This window comes from Tursiops truncatus, chromosome 6 (genome assembly GCF_011762595.2).
Source record: "Tursiops truncatus isolate mTurTru1 chromosome 6, mTurTru1.mat.Y, whole genome shotgun sequence".
Classification (NCBI taxonomy): Eukaryota; Metazoa; Chordata; class Mammalia; order Artiodactyla; family Delphinidae; genus Tursiops; species Tursiops truncatus.
The window spans coordinates 83747459-83767633 of NC_047039.1; the positions used below are offsets into that span (position 1 = coordinate 83747459).

At 37.0% G+C, this 20175-nt stretch overlaps 1 protein-coding gene and 1 long non-coding RNA gene across 2 annotated transcripts in view; one reads left to right on the top strand and one right to left on the bottom strand.

Annotated features, from left to right (window-relative positions):
- Positions 1–548: 548 nt before the first annotated feature.
- Positions 549–6814, top strand: LOC141278996 (uncharacterized). Its single transcript, XR_012332610.1, has 2 exons — positions 549–2150; positions 3297–6814. It is a non-coding gene; the product is annotated as an uncharacterized lncRNA (long non-coding RNA).
- Positions 6815–7063: 249 nt separating this feature from the next.
- ERP44 (endoplasmic reticulum protein 44) overlaps positions 7064–20175 on the bottom strand; it is an 89141-nt gene continuing 76029 nt past the window's right edge. The window contains exons 11-12 of the mRNA XM_004311117.4: positions 9224–9326; positions 7064–7299 (exon numbers count right to left, since the gene is read on the bottom strand). Coding sequence (XP_004311165.2) covers positions 7198–7299; positions 9224–9326 — 205 coding nt within the window. The 3' untranslated portion in view covers positions 7064–7197. The remainder of the gene's footprint in view (positions 7300–9223; positions 9327–20175) is intronic.

Below are 20175 nucleotides of genomic sequence, written 5' to 3' on the forward strand. Positions count from 1 at the left end.
AAATATTTATTGAAAACCCACTGAGAAAATAGTCATGAAATTTACTTTTGCCTTTTAGTGTCCAAGACCTTCATGGTCCAGTTTTCCATCTCTCTATGAATATTTCTTGACAACTGCAATTCAGTGGCTTCCATTTTCACTTGGGGCTAATTCTGCAATGTTTTACAACTTCATAGGTATAAAATTCTTTCATTTGTGCTAGTGTGATCTCCATAACTAGAATGTAAGCTTCTTACAGGGAAGGGACCTATCATCTGTTTCTTAGAGTATTTTATAACACAAAGTACAGTGATGAGAAGGGGAAAAGAAACTACACCCCTATCAGTGACTCCATGATGGTGAGTGATAAGGTCATGGCATGTGTGTTCTGCTGTTTGCAGGGATACGTACTGAAATGTTAAAAAGCTTTCTAAGACGTATCAAACCTTTGCTCAGTCCTCACTTTTGTATATTAACATAGGAATGAATGAAGCAAAAGAAGAAATCTGGATAACATCTCTAAGACTTGGAAGTCATGAATTGAAAATTTCAGAATTTGGAGGTAAAGACATTTCAATCTCTTTTTCCAATTAAAAGTCATGACTTGGAAGAGAGAGGATATGAATCACTGAAGAAATGATGTGGGAAAATTGTGTTATTTTCTGTCTTACCATAAGATTAGTGGGCTCAGAATATTAGGGACCCAAGAAGGCTTTATAATCTGATGGTCTAGTATTGAAACAGAATAGTGGCAGGAATTTAAATGGTTTCTCAGGCAAATAGATTGGAATTAGGCAAGGGCAAGGTTCAAGTTAAGAGGTAGGCATTTGACAGGATTTGAACCAAGTTTTCTAATACTCAGATTCATGTACTTATTCCACCAAACAGCCTCTCAGTGTGTTAATAGGAATGAAAAGGAATAAAGTGCTCGTCACTTACTAATTCTCCATAGAATTAGTCCATAGGTGTTATTTCCCTTTCTTTCCTCTCTAGGTTTTATTTTTCATAACAAATTGCTGCCTCTTATCTGGGTGAGGATGGGGGCCAACAACTCAGGGCTTCCTTAGTGTTCCCCTCCTTGTATCCCCCTCCCCATTGGTACCTTACCCATCTTACAGGGTAGTCATGAAGATTTAAAAAGTTATACATGTTAAGTGCCTAAATGGAGCCTGGCTCATAGTAACTGTACAAATGTTAGTTGCTGCTGTTACTGTTGTTAACTATTACTATTATTTTTCCCCAAAGTTTAAACAAAAGGCACATTAATGAAAAATTATGTACCTACAAGAATAGTGTTAGGCAGACACCTAAAATGAGTGAAGACTTGATAAAAAAAAATAGCAAGTATTCTTAAATTTTTTAATAGGCTTAGTTATTAAGATGGTGGTATAATGGTGACAGATGCTTGGTGGAAAGTATATCTTTTTTATCTCTATTAAGAATGCTACCCAAACATAAAAATGTATAAGATCTGGTTAGGAACAGGGTGATGATACATCCCATCTTGTCTGGGACAGTCTTGATTTACATCTCTTGTCCTGGTCAAATTATTACTTAATGCTCCCCTTCACTCTCAGATGTCCTGGTTTGGATGAAAAAAATTACACGGTCACCCTAGTTACACAGGAAGTGGAAATAAGTGTGGGGTTACCAAAAAAAAAAAGCATCTATGTTTTAAAATAATTTATAGTTTCTAGGCTCAGAGAAAAAAAAAAAACATCCTAAGGTTCGTGGGAACTTGTAGATGTGATCCTGAAGTACTACCAGTAATCTTCGAGGAACCAGGAAACAGAAGGTGCCAGAACACTGAGCTTGGGCAAAAGTCTATTTAAGGGATAAAGTTGCATTCCAGAAGCCAGAGAGCAGGGACTTCACCTTCTAATCCTAGAAAATTTTTAAGTGGACTATTCAACAGTATTTTAAATCAGAAAGCCATGCTCATTATGAAGGCAAAGAATTATGCAGAACTGATAAATCAGAAGAGAGGCCTTGTTTTTTTCCCTATGTGCATAGCCAGGGATGCCCTGCTCTATTCCTCTGCTTGGGCAATGGTTAGGGCAAGAAAACAATCATAGTATCAGGCTTCCAAGACTGATCTGATCTTCCCTAGGCAAGTTTACACACGGCATCATGAGAGTGGGCATACAGCTTCCTCCCTGGCATTCATCCCAGTAAGTAAAACACATGAGAGACAGCACAGATGGGCAAGTATGTGATCTTTTAGCTGAGTGGCCGAGTTGGGAAAGAAACAACAGGACAGCAAGGCCTAGCAATACTTTGCTATTAAAGTAAGATACTAATAGAGAATAAAAATAGCCTCTATTAATGTAATTCTCCTGGAGGGGAGAAATTTAGGAAAGTATAGCTCTTTCTATTCCTATGCAAGAAAACCACTTCTTGTGGGAAGGCTCCCTTGACCCCCCAGCTGCACACACACCTCCAGGCGCCTGTGGTTAACTCACAGCACGGCACCTACAACATTCTATTATAATCATCTTTTTACCCGTCTATTTTGCTCCTTCGCTCAACTTTGAGCTCTCTGACAGTAGGGGCAGTCTTGTTCACTGTTGTATCCTTAGCCTGGCAACAGTAGATTAATGCTTGCCGAATGGTAAATGTATGGTGTTTTGTAAACCACATGTGGTATTCTGTCAACTCACTGTAGTCTGTCCTTCCACGAGGCTGAGTGACTAAGCTAGGGGTCAAATCTGCCTCACAGAAAATGTGTAGTGTTCATGGGAAAGTTTCCAGCACTTCTGCAGGACTCTGCACTGCCCAAAAGAGCACTCCAGTGTCATTCTGAAAGTTATGCATCTCTGGGTTGGTGTAAGAGTTTAATCTATTCTAGACTAAAACTCTTAAGACCCCATAATCAATTTAGGGTATAGGATTAAATGTGACTAGATATCAGATAATTGGCATTCACAGATGACCGAGTCCATTCCAGTTATGGTGATGCTTTCTTGTCCCTTATTCATTTGTTCATTTATTATGTAATTTGGTGCTTTTTTTTTTTCCATCAGAGACTTATTAATCACTCACAGTGCTCTAGGTTGCTGGAAATACAAAGATGGAGCAGTTCCTGCTTCCAGAGCATTCACATGGTGATAAGGAAAAGGGATACATATACTTCCAATTTTCTATTAGACTGGGTATTCTAAAACATATAAATAAAGGGCTGTGGGACCACAAGTGGTGATAATTCATCCTGGGCATTGAAGGATGGACAGAAGGAATTTACTAGGCAAGGTAGGGGAGAGGGAATAAAGGGAGCATTTTAGAGAAGCAATTTGTAAGCTGCACTTTTCCTCTTCCAGTGACTCCAAAACCTATTCTCTAAGGGCAGGCCAGCCCTTCCCCAGTGTGCTGTGCAAGAGGGACCTTTGACGCTTCAGCTAAAGGCTAGGTTTGAGTTATCTGCACATGGATTCATATAGCTTCCCATTCTGAGTCATGTACTATTAAATAATCTAAAAAATAACTTTAAAACTGGAAAATCTTGCGACTCTGGTCATCTGGATTCTGAATGTTCATATTTATGACAAATTGAATTAGTAAAAAGTCTCAAATATAGAAATATTTCATAAATATAGTTTTATTACTTGGAAATACATACAAAAATTCAAACACAGCTAAAAAACAGTTGCCAAGCAGCAGTCCTATCCAACCTGTTTTAATGAACACATAAAACAGTTATAATCAGCATAAAACAATTTAAGTCCTAAAACAACTTACTGTCTTCAGGGTCTTTAAATATTGGGCTTAAAAACTGATTATTCTTTACAGTTATTTAAATCATTCCCCCAAATATAGACTACTAACATTTCAGTTTGGTTCATATTTTATTTAGAAAACAGCAAAAGCCCTTTAACGATTTTGAAAACTGGAATACTATTTGTCCATTTCTAGTCTTCTGTTACTTTATAATCTCCATGGTGTCTCAGAAATTCCCAACAGTTGCTAACAGAGCATTTGCAACATCCAGCAGCTCTCTGCAATACTGAATTTTGGGCCTAAGAATCCTAAAACTATTCAAGGTGACAAGATTTTTACTTCTCATTTTTGCAGTTTTGCTTATGTCATTTTTTTTGTCCATGCAGACTAGACCTCCTTGTCAGAGAAAAACAAAACAAAACATTGAATTATTCTGCTTTTCCAGATTGTTAATCCAATATACTCCTTTTCTATTCTTTTTGCCGATTCAGGTTTTTAATTCTTTCTTGGCAACTTCAGCATTTTCTGAATTTTTTTTAAAATTTAAGCTCATTCTGAGCTTTAACATTTCAAACACTGATTTTTATATTTCACTTTGCTCTTTTTGGGCTTTATCATGCCAGTTTTTCCTTCTTTTATATGTGATCTTGACAAATTGACTTCATCAAAGAGCTCTCCATGAGATGCTTTAGATGCCCATTGTCTGTCTTCCTCTCTAGGTCCATTTAACTTAAAAAAGGTTCAGAATTTCATCTAAAGTAAGTTTTCATCCTTTTATGGTCCCCCTCACTACTGTAACACTTTTTGAAAAACTGGAAAAGGTAGTGGGCTGACAAGCAGTCTAATTTTGGTTTTGCAACTCGACTATGTTCTTCAGTCTAGTCTAGCATCCCTTCTCTTCACGGCTAAGGAGCCTGAGGCCTGGAGTAGATTGGATAAAATTAGAAGACTTCCACCTGTAATATTCTCTGATTCGTGCATGGTTCAGAGGGGAAGACGTCTAAATCGTGAGTTCTAGATTCCTGGAAGTTCTCTCTTTACATCCAACTGATGACAAATCCCTATGGAATCTCTTGTATTTGTTCCTCTCCATCTCTGCTGTCACTGTCTTAGTTCTGGCCGTTATCCCTCCTCTACTGGACTCAATTTAATCATAACCTAGACTTGCTGCTACAGTGTTCTTTCTCAAACTTAAATATGAACATACTTGCCTGCTTAAATTTGTTGCTGGATCTCTACTGGCTATAAGATACAGTAAAAACCCCTTCCTTAGCTTGGCATACAAGGCCCTGCACAATCAGCTCCAACTTTCTTTCTCACTGCCCTAGCCACAGGCCTTCTCCCCACCCGACCCTGCACTAGCCCTGTGGCAGAACTTATTTTATCTAGTGCATTTTGCTGTTTCGCACTTGAGCTTGTTAACTTTTTATGAAATTGGGCACCAAGTCCTCATGAGTGCTGAGCCTTTCAGGGATACAAAATTACCCAAGGTCACTGCATATCTCATTCATTCAATAAACATATGATGATGACTACTAAGTGTCCAGAAATGCTAGGCACTGGAGACATAGGCATACAATTCAGTATCCTTGTCCTCAGTGGCTTCACACTCTAGAGAAGACAGTGATGATAGTGGCAGGGCTAGAGCTTAAGTCCCCATATGCATGAATGCTAAATAAAGTTTCAGATCCACTCACTTTTTTAACAGGCACTCAGTTATATTAGATCACATTGAACATGTGCTCCTTGAGGCCTTTATCATAATAACTACTCTAAAACCAATTCTGTGCAACACAATTCTTAAGTGTTATCTTTTGTTTACTATTTTTTAAAAGCCAATTACAGGATTACAAATTTATTCCAGTCAACTGCAGGTGCTTTTGGTTTTGTGTGCTAGTTTAATGTTTGTAAATTTTCATTCTGACCACCTCACATTTGGTCCATCTTCTGACCTGAAGACTGTAGCTCTGATTTCAAAGTTAATGATTAAAAGCAATGAAGAGAACAGAACTAAGGCCCAACCTTTAGGAAGCTCTGTCCTGCTTTTCTAGCATCTTCTACTAAACATGCCCCTTACTACCTTGTTAACATTTATTATTCTAAATGAAATGATGGGTAAGTCATGCATAACTAAGAATTTTAGGCTGATTTTTAAAAATAACAATCATTAAATATTTATTATAAATATTTATTTTAAAAGAATTGGAAGATGTTACATATATTACATACTACATATAATGGCACATGTCAGCCTTTTAAGCTTAAAAATAATCTTTCCCCAAACTGGGATTGACTTAGACTCCAAGTATAAAATGACTCTTGGCCTATAGCACCAACCCAGGCCCAGAGGAAAGCCAATTTTGAACCTGTCCTCTGGCATTGGGCTTCCTGATATGACACTTGAGGGTCCTCTCCCTCTGGTTTTGTTCCCTGGCAGTATTGAGGCCTGGCACAGGGACCCATTTGACTACACCGCAGGCCTAGGAGATCAGGGAATCTATAGGGCGTAGGGTCCTCTAACAATTTTACAATGGAAAAAGCAAAACAAAACAACCTATGTGCCTTATTGTCTTCATTTTTGGTCTATACAACTAGAACAAGACTACAAGATAGAAGAAGGTTAGAATTACTGAAATACATTTTCTCTGCTGGTTTTTCTCTTTGGAAATTTAAGTATCGTGATAGGAGGAGCCTTAAAAGTCATCTAGTTCAATATTGGTAATCTGTTCCACTAGTATCTCCTTTTCCCAGATTTAGGTATAATTCAAAGTTTTAAATGCCATCCATATGACACTTTGTTAGACAAACACATAGAAATTTAATAACACTTTTCATTTTCTTTTTCTTAATTCATAAGGACAGTTCCTGCCAAATGTTCTGGCTTATGGCTCTCCTCCTCTTCATAGTATGTTTAAGTTACACATTAAGAATCCAAAAAAAAACCCACTATGGAATTTTCATAAGCAACATCCAACCAATCAGTAAAACACAGTACACAGTGTGAAAATTTTAATTTATTCCCCCCCCCCAAGTATCCAGAATACGTACCCCCTTAGCTTTGAGAAATGTGATAACTAAAATAACCAACAGAGGTGATCATATATAAAGAAAAGAAAGAAAAGCACATACTACACAAGAAACATCTCTAAGTCCTCCCTAACCTAGTAGTGCAAGTTAATGGTATATTTCTGGCAATGTCACCTTTCACTTGATTTATAAAAATTTTACAAGACAGATGTAAAGCAAAGATAGACCTCAGATTTAAAGTAAAGATAGGCCTCTGATTTTTATTTATTTTTTAACCCTAGCAGATTTTTTAAAAGAGGCTGTATTAAATGACAATACATTTTGAGTCAGGGAGAAAAAAAAATTAAAAGCCCAAAACTTCTTTCAGTTTATTCAAAATAAAAATACACATAGAATTATGAAAATATAGGTTTACTATTTCCACCATGTAAGTTGATGCTGCTGTTTGAAAGGCTTGCAAATTGTTTTTCCAAGTTTTTAAAGCTCATCTCGATCCCTCAATAAAGTATACCTATATTCACTGGGTGCTAGTTTCTGGAAGGAGCTCTCAGGTGGACTGCTTGCTACATCTTGGACTTCCTACAAGGGAAAGAATAAAACATTTTTACATCAGTATATTTTATAGTTATAATATTTTAAGAGTATTAGATGAATAGTAACTGCCCTTTAATTATTTGCTTAATAATCAATAAAATATAGCTACTATGTACCAAAGACAAGAGTTAAGTTCGAAATCTTGCTTTCCCCGTTTCAGATGCCCTTAACTCAGCTTCTCCAAGGCAGGGCTGCCACAGAGCCATGAACCATGAACCTGATGACAGTTCTGAGGTGTGGTGGAGAAACAAAATACCTGACACCTGGTTGCTTTCCTAGAATATTCTGTAGAGGCAGCATAACCCTAAGTTAGCCAGAACCCTTCCCTCTTACAAATGACTGCTGAGATTATTAAAGGCACCTACTCTGAAGATAGAGACCTGGATGCCAGCAATTATCAAAACTCAGTTGACGTAAGGAAGAAAAACACTGCAATACTGCAAGAAATTAATTTCTGTAGTATTTTACTTGTACACCAACAGTACATAAAAATATACAGTGGAAATATGAGTGACTTCCAATAATTTCAGAGAAAAGACAGTGTAGCCTATCTCTACACCATGAGCTCCTCAAGAACAAACATGATTATCATTGTTTTAGTATTCCTGTAGTTTACATAGGCACATAGTACATATAATAGTACATGATATATATATATGTGTGTGTGTGTGTGTATATAAAAAGCACATTCCCATTATAATCGGAAGCAGTGTGTCCACAAACTTCCCTTATTAGTCATGTTCCCCTTCCCCAATATATTATTTTTTTGCTGAGATGTTTAAGCTGAAGCTATATTACTATGAAACGAACATGTATTTGGTGCCAACTATGTATTAGTATGCAAAGATGAATAAATACGAGTTCAGTGTCTAATGGAGACGCTGAAACAAATCAGGATAATATAATAATAGCAAGCTACATCTTTTCTTAATCTGATAAAATACTAAGCAGGCCTACTTTGGGATACTGCCAACAAAGTTTTCCTGCATCTGTAGTTGCTTAATTATCAAAGAAAATCTGACCTCAGATTTCAAGGAAAAAGCATGTCATCAGATTCCTAAAAGGAACTCTTGACGCTGAACTTAATTTGACTCTTAAAGAAAAATTCACTTAGTTTTTATTTTTCTTTTACATGTGGTGGTTCTTTGGACAAAATAGTGGATTGAAGTTCTGGGCATAGGCAATAAGAGTTTTGGTATATATCATCTTCCCTCTCAGTATAATGGTAATAGACGTGATATAAATCAATAATGCATCCAAATGCAAATTTAGGAATATTTAAGCAGAACTTATACAGAAGTTTAGAAAGTTACTTGTAACAGAAATTCTCAGGTTAAAAAATATATATCTATATATCAAGCAAATATAAAGTTGTGCTGATAAAAAGTTGTCCAGCACTCTAAATCTCAAATGGAAAAGCTGCATTAAACTGTAAGTTTTGAGCATTATGAATACTGAGCATTGAGCATTGAGCATTATGAGGGCTCTTAGGATATCAAATCATTATTTTCTTTATAGTATGGTCAATCTCTCAGCCACAGAGGAAGGCTTGAACAATTAATGGAATCCACTGATTTCTTCACTAATTACCTGCTTCTAATCCCTACCTCCTACTTCTGTATGAAGCCAACTGTATTTAACCCTCTCATAGCCATTTTCCACAAAGGACTTACTCAGACAACCTTCATTTTTATGATCAAGAAACTATATTGTAATATTCTTGCAACTTCTCTGAAGGTTTAAAATTTTTTAAAGGAACATAATTTGTATATTATCTAGAGTTTGTTCAGAATTACTTTACAAAGACATTCGGGGCAGAAACTCAAGCCTATGCAAGAGCTTCAGAGTCTCCTCAAGACTAATTGAAAAAGAAAAAGAGTTCCCACTGAAAAACAAACAAGAGTCCTACCTGTCCTGGGGCTGTATCAGTTGGGTCAGGACCATGATGGAATTCTCTGTGTAGTTTTCCAGAATGTAAGTCAAATACGAACTGCTTGAGTTTTCCAGGAATTCTAAAACCAAAGTAAAATAAAAATTTAGCTTAAATTATTTAAATGGACTTATATCTATTTTACCAACTTCACAACATTAAAAACAATTTTTAAAAAAACTTACCTACAATTCCACCATCCTACCATAACTATTAACAAACAGGCCATGTACATGTCAAACATTTTGACACAGTTGTAATCATGGTATGTAGATACTCAATTTTGCCTTCTAATGCTTGCATTTGTTTTATAGACATTTTTCTATGCTTATTGTAACAGATGCATCAGAGTCTATCAAGATGCTGTCCTAAGACTTACTCCCTTACTGTTGGGCATTAATATATTTTCCTTAATATATATAACTGCAAAACTTTATGTTCTGCAGAATTACACTAAAAATAATAGGGGCTCAAGGGAAAAATAGTGTTAGGGACTAACCACTTAAAACTATGTAGCTTTGTAACCAGAGTACTACTAAGAGCCTAGAGCAAAAATATTGGCACCCTTCAGCCTCCTCCAGCATTTGAGCCCTGTGTCAGCCAGGTGACCCTATGTAACCTTAACCTGGAGCTTAGCAGTCCTCTTCTGAGGTGTATGTAGGTCCTTGAGGGCATTCACTGCCAGCACAACCAATTTTATCAAAATAATCTAAACCAGGGTGTAGCTTTTTCATGTTTTTCTTAAACAGAAGGGGAAATTTCTTCACAACTTCTTCAACCACACAGGCAGTTTCACAGTGTTCACAGCTTAACACTGTGAAAAGCAAAGCACTTCTCAAGGCCATGAAAGTGGCCTTTTTTTTTTTTTTAAATGTCTTCATATACCACTAAGGCATTGTCTTTTATGGTGAAAAAGGTTTCTTTGGTGGCTTCATACTATTCTGAGGAATATAACATGAACCAACACAACTCACTATACACTTGACATCATTCCCATAATTCCCAATCATTGTAATGAGCAAATCTGCAGTACAGAAACATGCACTGTAGCAAAACAGACCAATATAAAGCTAAGCAGATTTATGTATCAGCCGTTTTTTCTTCATAATTGTTTCCTCGAGTTGTATCTGATAAAGTAGGAGTAATAAGTTAAAGAATAAGAACTTTAAACAAAGTGTGGGCAAATTATAGGCACAAAACATCGATATTTACTGCTACTTGTCTACCTGTTTGTTCTCTGAAGTCTTGTCAGCACATCTGTCTTTGTTTATTATTAAAATTTGTTTCACTAATTTGATAAGTAAAAGACACCAGCATTTTAATTTCCATCTCTTCAGAAATTAAGCATTATTTCCTTTGTTTTAATTTATATTTCTGCTCATATGAATTGTCCTCTACCGAGATCAATTAAAATTCATTATATTTTTAAATAGAAACACTTTGTTTTTCATAGCCATTACAAGAATTAAAATGCAGGTCCACAAACACTTTAATTCCTTCAATAGAACTGACTTTTTAAATCACTACTTTTTTGGTAGCATACCTGGCTTGTGTTAATATTACCAGTTTCTTTTTCTTTTTATCCTCTCCTGAGGTCCTGCAAGTGCTGTTTCTTCTCTTCAATAACTCCCACTGAGATGTAACAGCCAATAACTTCATTGTACACCCATTTTGGCTCCCCACTAGCTCCAGTGCAACAGAGGCCAGCAGGTGCCAAATGCACAGTTTACAAATACAAATGACTGTCAGGTAGCTGTATTGACAGAATGCCTCTGAAAGGTTCTCTGGTACAGAAGAAATTGCATATGCACTAGAGATAAACATTGAGAGGATATCAATTTAAATTTAATCTGACATCATCTACTGTCACCCACAGGAAAGTGCTAAAATATATCCATTCAATTCAAAGAACTGCAAAGAATCTATAATGTTTAAGATAAAGCCCCTGCTAATTTGTTATTTTACAACGTTCAAAGATGATCACAACCAATACAGTGTGAATTGCTTCTGCTAGTCGAGCAATAATTTATAATTAGATCTTAAGTGTAACAAATTCATAGAGTACACTCAAAACAGATTTTTCCCCAGCTTGAGTTTTTTCCCCTTGTCAACATATGAGAGAATTGTGAGCAAAAAGCAAAGACGAGAGATAGGATGAATCTGAATTGATGTGGTAGAAAACAGATTACAGAAGAACTCTTATCTAGCTTGTGGCTAGAAATTATCCATCATTAGGTAACAATCAGTGAATAAACAATATATTGTCAAGAAAACAACATGGTTATCCGTTAAAAAAGGAGAATAAATGGACCCTTGCTGTAATAAATTCAATTATATTTTCACACTTCAAGGTATACTTTTTCTAATCAGAACACCTAAGTGTTTCTCTCCCATCCTCCACTTACTTTTTTGTTTACAGTATTTATTTTTAGGTGATGCAAAATTTATACAGTGAAATGCACAAAACATGTTAAGTGTTTCATTTAAACGAGCTTTGACAAATGCATACAAGGTGAGAAGTATTTTTATTATTTTTAAAAATTTACATAGAGTAGAATTCATTTGGGGGGCTTAAGTTGTATGAGTTTTAACATAGGCTTATAGCATCTTGTTACCACCTCCAAATAGGATACAGAACCAACACCCTTTTTTTTTTTTAACTCATATCTTCCTCTTCCCCTTAACTCCTGCTGATCTGTTCTCTGTTCCCATAATTTGCCTTTTCCAGAATGTCACGGACATGGAATCATACAGCATATAATCACCAGACTGGCTTCTTTTACTTAACATACTACATTTGAGATTTAACCATTTTGCTGCACGCATAAAAATGTTTGTTCTTTTATTTATTGAATAGAATTCCACTGAGTGGATATACCACAACTAGTTTATCCATTCACCCACTGAAGGACTTTGGGTTCTTTCTAGATTTTGGTGATTGTGAACAATGCTACCACAAACATTTGTGCACAGGTTTTTGTGTGAACGTAAGTTTATTTCTATAGGAAAAATACTGGATTACATGGGTGGTGTATGTTTGACTTTTTAAGAAAATGACAAATTGTCTTCCAGAGTGGCTGTATCATTTTGCAGTCCCACCAGCAATGTATGAGAGTTCCATTTGCTCCATATCCTCATGAACACCTAGTATTATCAGCATTTTAATTTAGCCATTCTGAAAGATGTATAATGGGATCTCATTCTGGTTTTAATTTGCATTTCTATAATGAATAATGATGTTGAGCAATTTTTCATGTGCTTATTTGTCATTCATATATCTTCTTTATATTCTAACAGTATCTTTTGTGGAGCAAAAGTTCTTAACACCACGAAGGCCAGTTTATCAATTGTTTTCTTTTATGGATGGTGTTCTATCTAAGAACTCGTTGTCTAACACCAGGTCATGAAGAGTTTCTCCTACATTTACTTGTAAGAGTTTTACCTTTCAATTTTGGTCTGTGATCAATTCTGACTTAATTTCTTTTTTGGTATGAACGTGTTCTGGTGGTCCAGCACCATTTATTGAAAAGATTATCCTTCTCCACTGAATTGTCTTTGCACCTTTAAAAACAAATCAATTACTATATTTGTGTGTCTATTTCTAGATTCTCTTTTCTGTCCCACAGCTCTATGTACCTACTTTTTCACTGATATTACACTGCCGTGATTATTTTAGCTTACAGTGTATCTTAAAATTGGGTAGTATGAGTCTTCCAACTTTGTTTCTTTTTCAATAGTGCTTTTGGTATTCCAGTTTTACCTTGCCATATAAATTTTAGAATCAGCTTTTCTGTATCTATAATAAATCTAGCTGAGATTTTGATTTAGACTGCATTAAATCTATAGGTCAGTTTGGGGAGAATTGATATCTTAACAGTACTGAGTCTTCCAATCCATGCACACAGTATGTTTCTTCATTTCTTTTGGTCATCTTTGATTTCTTTCATCAGCATTTTGTAGTTTTCAGCATATAGATCCTGTACATATTGTGTTAGACTTATACCTAAATAGTTCTTTTTTTTTTTTTTTTTTTTGCGGTACGCGGGCCTCTCACTGTTGTGGCCTCTCCCATTGCGGAGCACAGGCTCCGGACGCGCAGGCTCAGCGGCCATGGCTCACGGGCCCAGCCGCTCCGCGGCATGTGGGATCTTCCCGAACCGGGGCACGAACCCGTGTCCCCTGCATCGGCAGGCGGACTCTCAACCACTGCGCCACCAGGGAAGCCCCCTAAATAGTTCTTTAAAATTTTTTTCCTTTGGAGCTATTATAAATGATACTTCAAAAGTTTAATGGTTTCCAACTGTTCTCTGTTAGTGTATAGAAATAAAAGTGATTTTTTAAAAGTTGACCTTGTATTCTGCTAAAAGCACTTATCAGTTCTAGAAGCTGTTTTGTGAATTCATTGGGAGTTTTTACATACATAATCATGTCATCTACAAAGAAAGATAGTTTCTTTCCAGTCTGAACACCTTTTATTTATTTTCTTGTCTTATTGTACTTGCTAGGACTTCCAGTATGACATTAAATAGAACTAGTGGAAGTGGGCATATTTATCAAAAACAAGAAAATACTTAGGAAGAAATTTAGCCAAGGAGGTAAGATATCTGTACACTCAAAACTATAAAACACTGATGAAAAATGACATAAATAAATGGAAAGATACCCTGTGTTCATGAACTGGAAGATTTAATATTGTTAAAATGTCCATACTACCTAAAGCAATCTACAGATTCAACACAATCCCTACCAAATCCCAATGGTATTTTTCACAGAAATAGAAAAAACAATCCTGAAATTCATATGTAACCACAAAAGACCCTGAATAGCCAAATCAATCTTGAGCAAGAACAACAAAGATGGAAACATCACACTACCTGATTTCAGCATATACTACAAAGCTGTAATAATCAAAACAATATGGTACTACTATAAAAACAGACACATAGATCATTGGAACAGAATAGAGAGCCCAGAAGTAAATCCAGACATTCACAGTCAACTGATCTTCCACAAAGGTACCAAGAATACACAATGAGGAAAGGGTAGTTTTTATTTTAATTTATTTATTTATTTTATTTTTGGCTGTGTTGGGTCTTCATTGCTGCATGCAGGGTTTTCTCTGGTTGTGGCGAGTGGGGGCTACTCTTTGTTGCAGTGCACAGGTTTCTCATTGTGGTGGCTTCTCTTGTTGCGGAGCACAGGCTCTAGGCACGCAGGCTTCAGTAGTTGTGGCTCACGGGCTCTAGAGCACAGACTCCGTAGTTGTGGTATAAGGGCTTAGTTGCTCCAAGGCATGTGGGATCTTCCCGGACCAGGGCTTGAACCCGTGTCCCCTGCATTGGCAGGTGGACTTTTTTTTTTTTTTTTTTTTTTTGCGGTACACAGGCCTCTCACTGCTGTGGCTTCTCCCGTTGTGGAGCACAGGCTCCGTACGCACAGTCCCAGTGGCCATGGCCCATGGACTCAGCCGCTCTGCGGCACGTGGGATCCTCCCGGACCGGGGCATGAACCCATGTCCCCTGCATCGGCAGGCGGACTCTCAACCACTACGCCACCAGGGAAGCCTGGCAGGTGGATTCTTAACCACTGTGCCGGAAGCCCAAGAAAGAGTAGTTTTTTAAATAAATGGTGCTGGGAATCACATGAAGAGGAATAAAACTGGACCCTTACCCAATTTTATTTTGTATATCTCTCTCACACCATATACAAAATCAATTCAAAATGGATTTAGGACTTAAATGTGAGACCTGAAACTGTAAAACTCCTAGAAGAAAACATAGGCATAAAGTTTCTTGACATTGGTCTGGGCAATGACTTTTTGGATATGACCCCAAAAAGCACAGGCAATAAAAGCAAAGATAGGGCTTCACTGGTGGTGCAGTGGTTGAGAGTCCACCTGCCGATGCAGAGGACACAGGTTCGTGCCCCGGTCCGGGAAAATCCCACATGCCGTGGAGCAGCTGGGCCCGTGAGCCATGGCCGCTGAGCCTGCACGTCTGGAGCCTGTGCTCCGCAACGGGAGAGGCCACAACAGTGAGAGGCCCATGTACCGCCAAAAAAAAAAAAAAAAAAAAAAAACAAAGACAATGCAATTGTATCAAACAAAAAAGCTTCTGCACAGCAAAGGAAACAACAGAGTGAACAGACAACCTACAGAATGAGAGAAAATATATGCAAATCATATACATGGTAAGGGTTTAGTATCCAAAAACATAAGGAACTAACACAACTCAATAGCAAGAAAACAAAAGCCTAATTTAAAAATGGGCAGAGAACATGAAGAGACATTTCTCAAAGGACAATATATGAAGGGCTAATGGGTACGTGAAAAGGTATTCAACATCACTAGGCATCAGGGAAATGCAAATCAAAAACCACAATGATTTGCAAAATGCACAATGATTTTACAAAACTCACATCTGTTAGAATGGTTATTATCAAAAAGACAAAAGATAATAAGTGTTGGCAAGAATATGGAGAAGAGAGAGCCGTTGTATGCTGTGTTCATGGTAATGTAAACTGGTAAGGCCATTATGGCAAACAGTATGGAGGTTCCTCAAAAAATAAAAATATAACTACCTTATGACCCAACAATCCCACTTCTGAGTGTATACGCAAAGGAAATGAAATCAGTATCTTGAGATATCTGCACTGTCATGTTCATTTCAGCATTATTCACAACATCCAAGATAGAGAAATAACCTAGTGGCCATCAATCAATGAATGGATAAGGAAAATATGGGTAAGGTTTATACACACACACACACACACACACACACACACACACTGCAATGTTATTCAGCTTTAACAAAGAAGGAAATCCTGTCATTTTTGACAACATGGATGAACCTGAATGACATTATGCTAAGTGAAATATGAAAAAACAACTCACAGGAGCAGAGGACAGACTGGTGGGCACCAAGGACTGAGTGGGTGGGAGACATGGAAAAGTGTTGGTCAAAGGATACAAAGTTTCAGTTATGCAAGATGAGTAAGTTCTGGAGATCTAATGTACAGCATGGTGACTATAGTACTAATATTGCATTGTATATTTGATATGTGCTAAGAGAATAGACCTTAATTGTTCTCACCAAAAAAAAAAAAAAACGTAACTACGGGAGGTGATAGGTTAATGAACTTGACTGTGGTAATTATTTCACAATGTATACATATATCAAAATATATCTTAAATATATGCAATTTTGTCAGTTATACCTCAATAAAGCTGGAAAAAAAAGTGAGGGGACATATAATTTGGAGTGGAGAGGGAACCAATCTATGTGTGTTGAGCCAATCAGATCCTGGAGGATGTGAACTAAGAGATATAAGGAACACAGATGATTTGATTAGAGTTACAAAGTCATATAGAGTTACAAAGTCAAAGAGTTATAAAATCATATAGAGTTCATGCTAAGTCCTGTCATGATAAATCAGAACCACATCCATGGGGCCTCCCTGGTGGCACAGTAGTTAGGAATCCGCCTGCCAATGCAGGGGACACGGGTTCGAGCCCTGGTCCAGGAAGATCCCACATGCTGCAGAGCAGCTAGGCCCATGCACCACAACTACTGAGCCTGCGCTCTAGAGCCCGCGCGCCTAGAGCCAGTGCTCCAAGACGAGAGAGGCCACTGCAATGAGGCCCGTGCACAGCAATGAAAAGTAGCTCCCGCTCACTGCAACTAAAAAGAAAGGCCACGCACAGCAACGAAGACCCAATGCAGCCAAAACTAAATTAAAAAAAAAAAAAAAAAAACCACATCCATGCAGAAGTTACAGCACAGCAGCAGCAGAAGCTGCTATCCAGAGAGAAGGATGGAGCACTTGTGTGAAGACGGAAAAATATCGTATATCTATGCTGTCAAATACAGGAACCACTACCCGCATGTCGCCACTGAGCACCTCAAATGGGTTTAGAGTGCCTGAGAAACTGACTTAATTTATATCATTTTAATTAATGTAAACTTAAGTATTCATATAGGGCTAGTAACTATCATATTAGACAGCACAGTACTATGATCATTATTAGAAAGGGTGAAAGACAAGCACAATCAGTAAAAGACAATGAAAGCACCAAAAAACAACGGGAAAACGAGGGAAAATCATGATGGTGTCACAGAACTCAAAGTGTTCCACAGCACCCAAAACTATAAGAATGTTAATGAGGATGAATCAGGTAAAGTCCCATTACTAGCAGTGTTATTTATTTTTTCATGGGAAAAACCTGGATTTCAAACAACAGGGGTTATTTAGACAAATCATGAAACAATCCATTCAAAGGCAAGCTATCTGACCATTAGAAATAACAGAAAAATATTAATGACATGGGAAGATGTTTATGTGGATAAAAAGAAAATTCATAAAATAGCATAGCTCTAATTTTATAACACATGTATAGATCTCTTGTGGATTTATGGGTGATTTTTAATTTATTCTTTGGCATTTTATCAACTTTAAGAATTATCCACAAAGAAGATAAAATTTTTATAATCAGAAATAAGGAACAAATGATATACTTAACACACACATACAAAGAGAGTAGACATCTTTGCCTGGTTCCTGATCTTAAGGGGAAAGCATTCAGTCTTTCACCATTAAATATGTATTAGCAGTAGGTTCTTTGTAAATGTCCTTTATCAGATTGAGGAAGTTTCCATATATTCCTAGTTTGTTAAGCATCTTTGTCATGATGGATATTGAATTTTGTCAAATGCTTCTTGCATATGTTGATGTAATCAGTATATGCTGAATTACTCTCATTGATTTTTGAAGGCTGAATGAGCCTTGCACACTTGGGATAAAGCCCACTTGGTTGTGATATATTATTATTCTTTCATACACTGCTGGATTCAATTTCCTAATATTGTTTTCTACTTTTTGACTCATACAATAATGTAGTTTGAACTCATTCAATGTATTACAGTGTAAAAACACTGTATCTTGCCATTTAAGTTACTTAACGTCTTTGAGCTTCAGCTTTCTGATATGTAAAATGAGAACAACTGCTTTATTTAACTTAACTATTGTTTTTATAGTCTAACAGACTTGGATTTGAATCCAAATATATTATTGCCTATAATAATCATAGCTAGCCTTCTAATAGCACTGACCATGTATCACTGTTCTAAGAGCCATAGATATATACATTCATTTAATGCTCACAACAACCCTATTAAGTAGATGCTATTATTATTCCTATTTTACCGATGAGCAAACAGAGGCATAGAGGTGGTAAGAAATTGCCCAGGATGATATAACTAATAGGTAACAGACTGGGATTTAAATCTAAGCAGTCCGGATCTAGAGTCTTGTGCACCTAACCACTATGCTATATCGCCTCTATAGTGACTCCACTTCAGTAAAGTTTATAAATCTCTCAGAGCTTAACTTTTTATTGTAAAAGTGGAAATAATACCTATCTTCTAAGCTTGTTATAGATTAACTGAAAACACATACAAAAGTATAAAGTAAGGCTGGTACAGTGCCTGGCTCTGTCAGTGTTTGATGTCTATTTTGCTGGCAGGACCAAATAAGGTAAAATATACTGGAATGATTTGTAAAATAAAAAGTACTTACAAATACTACGTATCCATATCAGTTGTACGATAAGTACGGTATATGAAAATAAAAATGGTGTTTAGGGACCTGGAACACTGTGTATATTGCCCAGTGGTTGACAGGAGAGACACATTCAGAGAATCAAAAGTATACAGATAAATAGGAGAGGTGGGGAATAGGGCAGATGGGTAGTTGATAAATATTAGGATATATTCCAGATATATACATTCAAAGTAGTCAAACTCTTAATCTTGTAATAAGCAGATGAAACTAAAAGCAAAGCACTGGATGAACATCTACTAATGCCATTACAAAGCAGTTAGTATAACAAGAGATAATAAAAACTAAATAAGGTTTGCCTTTTAAAAAGATTTCTCATGAACTGGTTTGCAGGGCAGAAGTTGAGACACAGATGTAGAGAACAAACGTATGGACACCAAGGGGGGAAAGCGGCGGCGGCGGGGGTGGGGGGGGTGGTGTGATGAATTGGGCGATTGGGATTGACATGTATACACTGATGTGTATAAAACTGATGACTAATAAGAACCTGCTGTATAAAAAATAAAATTTAAAAAAAGAACATAATAAAAAAAAGATTTCTCGGCACCATTTTTTTTTCAATCAAGAAAAGCCTGATTTGGGTAAAAAAAAAAGAACCCCCTAGACAATGAAGAACAAAACCAGATTCTCAGGGTTAAAGGGGAACTTAACGGTGACCTGATTCTAAACATTTCTCTTACCTGTCCCTCCAAGTTCTTTACCATTTCATTCAGTTCCTGGTTGGTTCCCTCTAAGTTCAACGAGACAGGCTAGAGTTCATCGTGGCAGACAAGCAAATTGCTGAATTAGGGAGATACCCCACCCCTGTAGTTTCAGTCTCGTCTCAGCTCACCACAACCACCCTCACCTGAGTACTTCAAGGAATTACGATCATAATTCTCAGTGATATAGTGATTTGGAAGAAATGACCTAGAGCCCAGAGTTGGGGAACTCATTAGCATTAGAGTAGCCTGTTAATTTTCCTAGGAGTGACCTGAAGTCTGTCCTGCTGCTTTTTCCCATCACTGGGGCTCCAGTGGCAGCTTACATAAGAACCCTTAAGCAAAGGAACAGATGGTAGGGTATTTGCAGGCCACAGTTTTTTAGAAGGTAAGATTCTCTAGAAAGCCCTTCCACAGTCTTATACCAGACCCCATCATTTATTCTCTTCTCTCGGGACTGGAGAACATTTCCTAGACCTACCCTCATGTGCTCTTGGGCTTCAAAACTTCCCCCCATTCCCATCTCCATATAAAAGTTTTTCCTTTACATTTGGCAAGAGACCAATCTGGTCAATCTATAGAAAAAACCTAAGGATTTAGAGATCTGTGATTTAG